Source organism: Tyto alba, unplaced genomic scaffold (assembly GCF_018691265.1).
Source record: "Tyto alba isolate M040663 unplaced genomic scaffold, T.alba_DEE_v4.0 Super-Scaffold_39, whole genome shotgun sequence".
Lineage (NCBI taxonomy): Eukaryota > Metazoa > Chordata > Aves > Strigiformes > Tytonidae > Tyto > Tyto alba.
In genome coordinates, this window is record NW_024881314.1 from 835,073 (window position 1) to 846,908 (window position 11,836).

The 11,836-nt window shown below is 50.0% G+C and overlaps 1 protein-coding gene across 9 annotated transcripts in view; it reads right to left on the reverse strand.

The window, feature by feature from the left end:
• Positions 1-11,682, reverse strand: part of TBC1D16 (TBC1 domain family member 16) — a 32,794-nt gene extending 21,112 nt beyond the window's left edge. For 2 of the 9 annotated variants that reach the window (XM_032989954.2, XM_032989951.2), the window contains exons 1-3: positions 11,422-11,614; positions 4,645-4,880; positions 3,015-3,600 (exon numbers count right to left, since the gene is read on the reverse strand). In XM_032989954.2, the coding sequence (XP_032845845.2) occupies positions 3,015-3,600; positions 4,645-4,822 (764 nt within the window). In that variant the 5' untranslated portion in view covers positions 4,823-4,880; positions 11,422-11,614. The other 7 variants (XM_042802329.1, XM_042802328.1, XM_042802326.1 and 4 more) reach the window with 7 other exon arrangements.
• Between the last annotated feature and the right edge of the window lie 154 nt (positions 11,683-11,836).

An 11,836-nucleotide genomic window follows, 5' to 3' on the forward strand; every position in this document is an offset into this window, starting at 1 on the left:
CCTGACCTCATCTGATCCAAGTCCGCACGTACGTCCTAACTCTTCCACAATGTCACATTTTTCCATTTCTGACGATACCTAATTGCATGGAAAGAAGGATGGCTGGGCTGAAACACCCGTGCAACGCATTGCTTCGGCTCCTGAAACCATCACGGGGAAAAGCACAGTTCTCTTTACAACAACTCCCCAGTGCAGAGGGAAATAACCAGAAACATTCGTTCCTCTTTGGAGGGAGGAGGTGGTGACGGGGGGGTAGGGAGGGAAAAAGAGTTGAAACAATCTGCCAGCAGCGCAAACTTTGTTCGCACTCCAATTCTGGCTCAGATGGGAAGCAGCCAGCAGGAAAAAAAAACCTTAAGAAACAAGGAAGCTGTTCTCATGCTTGTATTGACTTCTGAAACACATCCCCCGCACCCCGAAACACTGGGATGAAACGCAGGAAATAAGAGAATGCTTTTTCACAGGACTTTTGCAAAGTCCCTGACTGGAACAGTTCGTGAGATCCTGCAGATACCATGCAAGGGGGCTCTACGGGGAAGAAAAAAATTGGCATCAAAAAAATGAACACACTGGACAAAAGCCTTTCAAGTCTGAAGTCCCAAACAATGAAAGGTCTGTATTATTAATCTGCTGCAAATTATGAGAGCTGCATACACGGTATGAGGCTTCCAGACTGGTGCCAGAGGAGTTAAAAAAGACAGAAAAAAAAAAAAAAAAAAGGCAAAGAAAAGTGTACCAGGCCGAGGAGCCGTGTTCGCAAAGCCGGGCTGTGCGTGGCTGGAGCTGTCGGGGCGCGGGCAGCACGCGAGGGATGCCGGCAGAGGGCTCGCCCGAGCCTGGCTGCCCAACACCCGGGCAGCGCTGTGTGGATGCGCCGGCGAGGTGGTGAACGTGCAATAATAAACTGCGTTTCCTTCCTTCCTTCCTTCCTTCCTTCCTTCCCTGACACGTTAGCCTCTCAAGAGCGTAAGCGTTGCAAAACAGTTAACCCAGCCGGCTCCTTGCCCGCTGGCCGTGCCCCCGCACCCTTCTGCCAGCCCCCCTCCCCGGGTGCGCACACAGCCCCTGGCCCTGGCCCAGGGCTGGCCTCTCCCCAGGACGGGGTCAGTCTCCTGGTTTTCGGCTGCTGGGACGTTACTCTGAGCGCGTCCCTCGCCTCTAGCCGCTAAAGCGGGGGTAACGACCCCTTACTCGGGGGGGGGCGCGGGTGAACTGGCCCACAGCTTCCCCCCCCCCACGGAACGACAAGAATGTCTTTCCTTTAAGTATCTTGCCGCTGGAACTCAGAAATGTTCACAGAAGCATTTTAATTATACTTTATTTACCAAAAAAACGCTTAAAACCCCCCCCCCAAAACATCACTCTTTTTTTTTTTTTTTCCCAGAGTGATAGAGACAGCTCAAGCACACAAGAAAAAAAAAAAAAAAACAAAACAACTTTACACACCTTAAAGAAACAGAGGCTTTGGTTTGGTTGCAGTGGATTTGGGGGTTTTCTAAGCCAAGGCCAAGAAATTTCCAAGCCAACGTGACATTCTCTGAAAGTGCACGCAACTAAAGTTTCAACCTCCAGTTGTGTTCAGCCCAGCGCTAGAACACAATCTGAATGGGACAAAAAGCCTAGAAACCAATGAAATAAAGTCAGTTTTATGAATGATACCATTCCAAGACCTCGCTGTAAACATTTTTCAAGGTGTGTTTTGTGACATTTATGTAGCTTCCAGTCCTCTACGTCCCTATGAATACTGGTCAAAAAAGACTATCAGGCATCATATCTAGAGAGCTAAAAAGGTCACTGTCAAACTGATGTTGTTCAGTGCAATTTAGAAACCAAAGGCCCATCCTGGGCAGCCCGCAGCTGCTTTGCAATGCCCCCCGGCAGCCAGAGGAGACCTGTGGTGGGATGGGATGGGACGTGATGGGACCGGACAGCCGTGCTGGCCAGGCCAAGGTACGGCTCAAACTGCTGCTGCAGAGCTCAGGCTCAGAAAATCCTGTGGGCTCACAGTTAATTAGAAGCATACTGCCAGGACACATATCAAATGCAAAGCTGATACAAAGTCTGAGATCATGGCACCAAACTGTTTTAAAATACCCAGAGAGAGTTGAATCAATTAGGATACTTCCTTCATAAACCTTGTCCTTACTGGCATTCTCTGGGCTTGAGATCAGCCCATAAAAACAGAGGCAAAAGCTCTTCAAATGTCATGTCTTAATGTAGTCTGTACATTGCTGACATGCACAAAGGAGAACTCACTTTTCCTAATTTCAGACATAGTTTTGAAGTTGTATATCCTTAAAATCAGCCCCCCAGTGCTTCATGAACACAGTGCACCCACCCTCCCCAGTATGAAGATGAGTGATAGACCGCACAGAGCACGGACCAGAAAGCCAGAAACATTTACAGTAAGTCATGCAGGCATCCTACATTATTCCTTTGCCAAGGTGCCCTCTTTCCCTTATGTAGAGTTTACTGAAGATGACATTGAGAAGAACTGACATTTAGATATACCAGCAATGACTAAAATATCCAGGTTAGACATGCAAGAATTATTATTTTTATGTCTTAAGTGGGACCACGTTCTGAACACCAGCAAAACAAGCTCATACACGCAGACTTCGTGTCAAAACGGTGCCTTGCAGAGAGGCACCCACGGCTCAGAGGAAGTCAGACACTTTGATGTGGCTCTCCACAAGAAGTAACTAGCACATCTCCTCAGCAGAGCCCATTAGACCAAAGGACCTTTTTAATGTAGTAATGTTGCTTGCAGGGCTCAAGACAGTTCACCTGAAATACTGTACATACACAGCCCTGAATGTTTGGGCCAGGCTTCACTGATCAGAAGCGTGACTGGCAGACAATTAATTTCCTGTAAACTATACAGGTGTCTGAAGCAAGACAGGATATCCAGCTCAATGCCACTCTGAAGCTTCTCAGTTTCCTTCAGCATCTCCAAGCTCAGCAACCAGCAGCGCAGCTATTCACCCAGAAACTGGAGAAAAGGATACACTCACCTGCTTTCGTTATCCAGAAACACAGAACTACCGCTTTTCCCCAGGGCTTCACTAATGGGAGAGAGGCAGAAGGGGGAAGAGAAGGCATCAGAATCAGAGTCAAAAGTACTGTCCCGGCTCACGTCATCAGCAGACAGCTCCAAGGAGCCCTCGTCCTCCCCCGGCTCTGGCCTGCAGTCCAGACCTTCCTTCCAGATTGTTGAGAGGGTTCCTGAGTCGCTGCGGGCAGGCGGCGGGGACCGGCGGGTGCCGTCTGCCGCAGGGCAGCTCTGCGGGAGCTGCTCCCCTTCCGACGAGGGGGAGCCGATGTGAGCCACATCTTTCACAGGCTGTGACACAGTCAAGGCGTCTTCTCCCTTCAGGACCACTGCCTCTGCCTGCTCGGTGGGGGAAGCCCGACGGCCAACGCCGAATCCCTGAGTGTGGCGGCCGCGCTTGCGGGGAGCTTTACGGACGGGGGAGCTCTCGGGAGTGATGTAGCGCAGGGCTTCTTCATCCTGCCTCTGAATGCGGGAGTTTGGCACCCAGGCGAGGATAAGCGTCGTCCCAAGTAGCTCATCTTTTTCCATGTACAAGCACAAATAGCCTTCGAGAGAGCAAAGGGACAATCGGGTATGACACAGCTTTTTTTCTTAGGAAACCGCGTAAGCCCGAAATCTGGCCATCCCCGCCTCCCCCTGCTTCACCACCGTTACACACGGGCAGAACAAACCCTTCTGTTTACCAGGAGAGAATTCTGCCAACTGAACTGTGGAGTGCTCAGCATTATTCAGTATTTAGAAATAATTTCAAGTCTGCATATGGCTTTTGAATAGTCTAAATTCCCTCCGGCCTAAGTGGACCTAGAAACGACATGCAAATACTTCAACTTCCTGGACGGATTACTAATCAAGAGTAAATTCTTATATATGTTGCCACATGAAAAACTTCTACTGTTAGGTAAACAATTTCAAGTGCCAGCTAAACATTTCTTTCTCAAGAGTATTTACCTTAGCGTAGCTAAAGGGCTACAATTTTCATGGAAAGCCAACAGAAAATGAAGTCACACACACAAAAAGCGAAGCATGGGTCAATGTTCACAGAATAATTAGTTTTGTGAAGCTAAGCCAGTAGCCACGGCTCTCTTTGATGAAAACATGAAAGAGTGCAGTAACAGATGAGAATAAAGAACAGGGCAGTATTTATCTTCATTTACTCCAGTGCATGCAGCCACAATCGGGTTTTCTTTCTTTTTGCTTTACCAATGGCTGTTGAGGCCACTCTAGCAATGACAGTTACAAGATGATACTTGCCTTTCCTGAACAATACCCGTATTTGAAAGAGCAACAGAAGTTACTGTCCTCAAATGACAACAGTCCATCTTCCGGCAATACAAAAGGACTTACTAAAACAGGTCACTCCAAATTAGACTAAGAAGAGAAAGGAGAAATAGAATCGATTTTCCTACTAAAAGAAGAGCTGATGAATCAGCTCGTGGATGGCTTTCCTTAGTCTTCCATAAGACTGCCTTGCCCTGTCCCCCACTGGCACCTCTTCATTCTTTAGAGCCCAAGATGTAGAATTTGAGACAAACACACAGTCCAGGAGAGAGGAAAAGAGTGAGTGAGCAGTGTCTGCAACGCCCTATCACCTGGATGATGCTCCCCGATGCCTTGCAGCAGCTCAGGTGGGTGGACGCAGACATTGTTCTTAGAGTAGAGAATATCCCCATCGAGTATGGAAGATGAACTGCTGCCACCACCAGGATTCAAGGTCAGGAGGTCGGAAGCTTTTGAAGAGGCACGTCGGAGGAGTCGCCCCAGAGACATCACCAAGGAAATGTTTCCATTATCTGTCAGCTTTAATCAGGAGCCAAATTCAGAAGATCTGCCAGGAAGGTGGAATGAATAGCGTTAGAACAAGTATAACAACAGCACAGCATGTGCCTACCGCTGTCTGAGAAGGAAGAGGTCTCCCATCAACTGCCGCATCAATCCTACAACTCAAGCAAGAGCCTCCAAACGCCCTGGATCTGTAACATCACCTCTACGTTTTAAAGATGCTGAGGTACTGAATCCCAGGATGTTTTTCTCTGCAAGAAATAAACACGAAGGCAGTAAACCCCCACATTTTAATAGCTGCTGTGGGGAGGAAACAGAAAGGTAATGCTTGTCACTGAAAATTGCCCATTAAGGGAATAGCTCAGGGATGCAGAGCTGCCCAATGTATCACTGTCCTGGGGAAGTCAAAGACAGTCAGAGGAGACCCTGGAGGATTCCTTCAGCACAGAAAAACTGCTGCTTCATCCACAGTAACCACTGATCCTCAAAAAAAACATTAATCAAAACAAGTTCATCTTGAGCTTATCAATTTTTGGCATAATCCTGCTGTGCCTTTGAGGCTTTTGTTTCGGTTTGGTTTTTGAGCAGTGATGGTTAAATAGAGCCTTGCCAGAGATAAGTGGCAAGAGACTCGTGTTCAACAGAGCAGGCAGACTCCAATAGCAGAGTATGACGTGCCAACCAAGGCAAACCTTTCATCCAGCGATAGGCAACTTTAGCTAACTGTGGAGTATGATCCCCAACTAACCACCAAGTAAGCTCTGTACTCAAATGAGACGTGCTCCTCACTGGGGCTGCTGGTGAGGAGCTCTACAGTGAGTCCAGAGGGGTCACCCAAGCTATAAACTATTTAGCAGACAGACCAGGAAGAAGACTTGATGTGCTGAAACAGCAGGTGGGTCTTGGACAAAGCAATCCCAGAGATAGCCCAACACAATTCAGCGCAGAGCAGGCTCTACCTGCTGCTACCATCCCTGGCTGGGAAGCAGACCATCAGAGGCATGGCAGTTTCTGTTCTGCCAAAAATACACAAGGAGAGGAAACATCTCCTTTTGTTCCTTTGTATTTACATGGCCTTACTCGCTTGTGAACAGGCCAGTCCAACCTAGCACACAGCACACGTGGCCACGGTGCCAGGTCCGGGGGCAGCACATGCAGGGGTCAGGTCAGCGTGCTCCTTGTGACAAGTCCCACACCACGGGCTGTGAGCACACAACAGGACAGCCAGAAATTAAAAGAAGAGCAGACAGGCCCTGACTCGTACTACCAGTGGCACTGGATGCAGGAGACATTTCGGGGCCTAAAGCAAGCATCATCAAACACTGAATAGCTCTGATTTCTTTAAACACTGTTTTAATGGTATCTCCAGATAAACGAGGAAGTGAGAAGGCAGAAAGGACAAACAGAGACCAGCATTTCTCTAAGAGCAGAGTGAAACCTGCAGGGAAGGAAGATAGCTGTCCTGATTCTGACAGATTTGCACAGACAGAGGATTGCAAATGAGACTGCCAAGTAGTTGACAGAGCCTTCATTAAAGGACAAACTATTGGTTTAACTGGCAATCTCCAGATTTGTCAGCTTGAATCACAGCATAAGCAGTTTCTGTATTTCAGTCTTTGCTGGAACTTGATGGAGAAGCCTCAAGCAACCCTGCTATGCACTGTGCCCAGCAAGCGTTTAGGATAAGAGAATTACTTTGCAGGTCCTTCACACTCATGTCTCCTCCTCGCACCAAACACAACAGGTATCTTCGCATCTCAGCCCCAAAAACCAAACCCCAGTGGGGCCATATGCTCGTTCTTGTCCAGATCACCAAATAGCACAGAACTGTTTCTGGCCCTGGGTTACATCTTGGAGAAAGTCATTTGCCTCAACCACGTTTAAAGGGCAAGTCACCTTTCCTCTCACCACACCCTGCAAGACTACACACAGAAAACTCTGCTGCAATTCCTCCTTCCCACCACCAAGTTACAACACACGGTTTCAACACAGTGTTGAGGGAGTCGGAAGCAGCGATGTGGAGCAACCTGTATGGCATCAGCTGCCCTGAGCCTCCAGCACACCTGAAGAGGGTTATCTGCCACCACAACGTTTTGCAGGCAGCACAGTCCGCTCAGCTGTGCCCCATTGCCATCAAGACTCCAACCAGCCTGGATAAACAGACCTCTAGCTAGGTCAGCTATTTCATCAGAACTCTAAAAGCACAAAACCTGCATAGCCAAACGAGGAAGGTGGTATCAGGTGGCTGTTGACCAGGGAACACTTCCTCAGAAAACACCCGTGAGCATTTCCTACCAAGGACAGCAGATGGAGATGCACGTATGAAACAAGAGCTTGTGTGATGTCCTACTGCAGCTCTCCAGGGGCTCTCAGGAATGCAGGCAGAGGTGAAGGACTTCTCTGCCAACAGAGGCAGCATTTAATTAGCTTTTACCTAACAGAGAAAGAACAAAGCAACAGGTGAAAGATCAAAAACTGCTCCCTGGAAAGCAGGAGGAATTTAAAGGGAAATTATGGCTTTGATCCTGCAGAACACCTGTTGCTTCAGCACTGCCTTGATGTGCAGGTGGACGGCGCTGCAGGTACGCACATGCAGCTCGGGAAGAGGAAACAAAATAAGAGGTGAACAATATGGTGTCCTGCCAGCACAGAAATTTAGTGCATTCTGGTGCATTTGTTTTGCAGAAGAGCTATGCATCAGAAATCAGAGACCACTACAATGTTGCAAACAAGTACCCAAATATACTCAAATATATATACAAATATCACCAGCAAGACTTAAATTAATCATTTCACCATTGCCACAGGCTAGGGAATTCTGTGTAGCTTTGGTTGAAGCATTAAAGAAAAACAGATGCAAATCACTGGACAGTTTTAGGGAGAGCGACAAGAGTGATCTGGGGCATGGAAAGAAATTGCCAAGGGAAGATTAAAGAAAGGAAAATGTATTAAATGTCTTCATATATGGGAACTGTCACTGCCAAAAAAGGAAGAGCTGTCTATGGAGGACAGGATAAGTAGTGAGGCAGTTAAACTGTGGCAAGGAAAATCTAGTTTAGTCATTCCAATAGCAGGGGTAATGGTGTGCCAGAACAGGGCAACCTGAAGAGGCCATTTCCATCACTGGGGGCTTTCAAAGACAGGCTGCAGAAATAGATGGGCAGTCAGTCCCAGCTTGGACCAGGTGATGGACTGGACCTCTGAAGGTCACCCAGTCCACTTGTACAGCCCCAAAAGTCTCTGGAACACAGCTTGTGAACGTGCCTCTCCTTCCTAAAAGACAGGAGTTCATACAACACAAGCCAGCAAATAACAGGGAGCAAATCTGCAGGCTTTGCTCTATTCTCAACCCTCTTCAGTGTGGAACAAGGCCCACACACACAGTCCGTGGGGCCGGGGTCGTGAGGAGGAGCAGACATTGCAGCTGCCTCTTGTGCGAGCTTGGGAAGGCAGGCGGGAACTGGCCTGCAGCTAAATCAGCATTACATTAGCACAATTCCAAAAAAAATGTATTTTTCATATTCATTTTCTATTTATCCCCTGATCTGAAGGAACTCTTTTCAGTGTGGCAGAGACAACCCAGCTCTCCAAAAGCTGAAGCACTGAATTAGCTGATAAGCTCTTGCTGAGTGCCAATATTTATTAAGCACACATACATTTTCTTCTCCCACACATCAACTGTCGCCACTAAAAAAAAAATTCTTTGCTACAGCTACCGAGTCTGTTCGCACAGCCCCTGGCTGCTCTCCCAGGCAATGCCAGCACTCCTCAGCTACACGAGATCTCAGAAACGCGCTGGGGAGCCAACTCCTGAAACCACCCCAGGAGCCTCTTCACGAGAGCCTGACCAGTTCCAGCCAGCAGCATCTCAAATAATACCGGCTGCTCGCCTCCCTTGGAAATGCCCTTCCCCTTCTCACCAACCGATCAACAACAAAATCCTGTTTGCCTTGGCAGATCGCGCCCTCACCTTGGCAGACGCTGCCGGACCAAATGTTGCTGCCTCCGGTTGCGCAAGATTCCTGTATTTTGGCACGGGAGGGCAACGCGGGGCTGCTGCACGGGCTGACACAGGCACAGCACCGCCAGTCTGTGCAGCACACGCTGACACCGGAGCAGTTCACGGGCACACGAGGCAACAAGGCTGCTCCTCTCACAAATAAGCTCTGCCTTTGGAGGCACACGCCAGCCTGAGCTTTGGGGTTGGCTGCGGCTGACAAGTCACACCGCTGAGCACTTTGTGCCTGGCAGCGGGTCTTGGGGCTCCAAGGGCAAATTGGCTGTGCGAGAGCTTAATAGCTTTACAAGCCAAATAAGCCGAACTACAGGGCTCTTGAAGTGAAACGTGAGACCTACAGCATGTCTGGGCACAGAGGAGAAACATGAGCTGTCAAACGTCGGCACCAAATTTAAGCACGAAACGCCTTAAGTAAGAAAAAAGCAACAGGCTTTTTCTTCTTCTTTTTTTTTTTTTTTTCCCTTAATAACTTAAAATTGATTTTACGTATTTAAGGAGCACAGAGCCACTGCACTGTGGAGATCTCAACCACCACTGCTGTCCCTGCCTCCTCCCCCCCCGGAAAGGCAAACGCTGGGTTTGCCTCTCTGGTAGCTCAAGCCCAGGTCAGAGCGCGCTGGAAGAGAGAGCGACCGGAGACGGAGCATGGGAGCCCGGGAGTCAGGACTCGCAGCCTCTTTCCAGTTCTCTGACTGGATTTTCTGTGCAACTCTCAGCCAGTCACTCACTTGATCTATACTTCTCTATGTATACATGAGAGCCCTTGTAACGACCTTCCCTTTGTATCGTAATATCTCTACATTAGGGGAAAAGAAAAAAAAAAAAAAAAAAGCTTTCAAAACTACTAGCTATTAGCTGGAGCTATTTAAGATGACCTAGCCAAATCAAGGAAAAAAAGTTTACCATAGGGAGCCATTCTGAAGTCATCCCATTTCACGGGGAGAATTATGTAGGTCACCAAAAAGTCTTTCATTCCTGACCTGCTGGTGCGGCAGTGGCACGCAGAGTACAGAGTAAAGGAAAAGTAACAGCAGTCATCAGCGAAGGCTGAAATCCTGACACTCACACAACTCCAATTCCAGTCACTTCAGTGGAACAGATTTTGCTCAGATGCATCTCAGCTGAGAAGGTAAAAAAGGGACACCAGACTAAATACTGCAAGTTTGTGACTCAGAGCTAAAAAGGGAAACGAAATGCTATCATCGGAGCCTGCCTGCTGCTCCCAGCCACACCTGCTTAGGCATAAAAAAGCAAACAAAAAGCTTACCACCCCCAGCACTAAAAGTCAAACCACAACACACGCTTCAGTGCTGAGAAATTATTTGTGCCATATGTCCTTCCATCCCAAGATTAAACACCATTTCGTATTACTCAGCTGCAGTGCTTGTGCGGTAGGTAATGCTTTGATGGCTTCTTATTGCCAACCTCCCGTAGCCGTGGCCTGATAACACTCACGGTACTAGATTCCTAAATATCGGCAGATAAAAAAAATGCCAGGAACCTGTTTTTACAGCTGAATTGATGAACTAATTGCAAAGTCTTTTCTTAATACAACAGACATCGGACCACATGTCTCTGCTGCTCTGACACTTTGAAATAGTCTCCTTCTCACCCTGCCCCAGGCAGGACCGTGTCCCCTCCCTTCCAGGACAGAGGAAGCAGCGCTCTGCCCCATCCCGGCTCTCCAGCTTTACAGCAACCACACAGCGAGACATACAGAATAAAACCAGATATTCAGCAAATCCAACACAGGGGCAGAGATGCAGCTTTCAGAGACTTCTCTGCTTTTAGCCAAGTTATCACCAGAACGGGAATGAGCTCCTCTAAGCCTACAAACCTAAAGGCGGCTTCTACAAAAGAAGCAGCAAGTCCGAGATCTTTAACCTGAACTGTCCTAGTGTTAACATTTCTACTATTTTCTCTTAAGAGAGCTTTAGTTTTTAATTACTTCCTATTCAGAGTGGCAACTAAACATAATACCTTTGCAAGACAAGCCACCAGTCCCAGAACCAAAAAGCCTGGCAGACCTCAGAGGGGAAGAAGCAGAGTTATTTTACAGAGTGTCAGCAGCACAGCGAGCAATATATCAACACAGAACCCCTGCCCTGGAGCGAAACATCAAATAATTGCCACGGATCCCGACCATCCACCTTCACATCTCCGCTGATAGTCAGCAAATGAAGAGACCGGGAGGTAATCCGAGAGAAGACCACCTCCCCAAAAGTGAGGGAGTCATTAAACCCCCCCAGGCTGCAGGGAGCCGCTCCGGAACAGCGGAAGGTAAAGTTACAGAACTGTTTCTCAATCTGCCAGCGCCCCGCACACCGCCGGCCTCGGGGGGGGGGGGCGCAGGAAGGGAAGACAAAGAGGGGGATCAAAAAACCGGCCGCATGGCCAGGGCGCCGGGCAGGACACCCGGTGCCTCGTCCCCGGGCACGGACGCGCGTGGCAGCCACACGCGTGGCGAGCGGCCGGCCCGTGGGCGCGGGGCGGCCGACCACCCCCCCCCACCGCCCCCCAACCAGCCCCCCCCCCCCGCATCCCCAACGCACGGACCCGGCGCTTTTACCGGCAAAGACGAACCCGGGGAAACTTCTGGCGGCTCCCGCGGCCGGACGGCCCCGGGCGGGCTCCGAACCGGCCCGGCCCGGTGGGGGTGTGCCCGCCCGCGGCCCCGGAGCTGCCCGGCAGCCGCCTCAGGCGGGGCCGCCTCCGCGAGGGAAGGGCGATGGAGGAACCCGCCCGGTCCCGCCCGGCCCCCGGCGCCGTTACCCGCTGCCCCGCTCCGGGGCTGGCGCGGCCACGGCGGCCGGGACGCCCCGGGCCCGGCGGGCTGAGGCGGCGCGGCCCGAGCGCCCCCCTCCCATCCCCTTTTCCCCCCCCCCCCCCCACCCCTGCACGGGCTGAGGTGGTGCGGCCCGAGCTCCCCCTCCGCGGGGTGCGGTGGTGCTGGCCGCGTCGGTCACGTGACCGGGGGTGTTGAC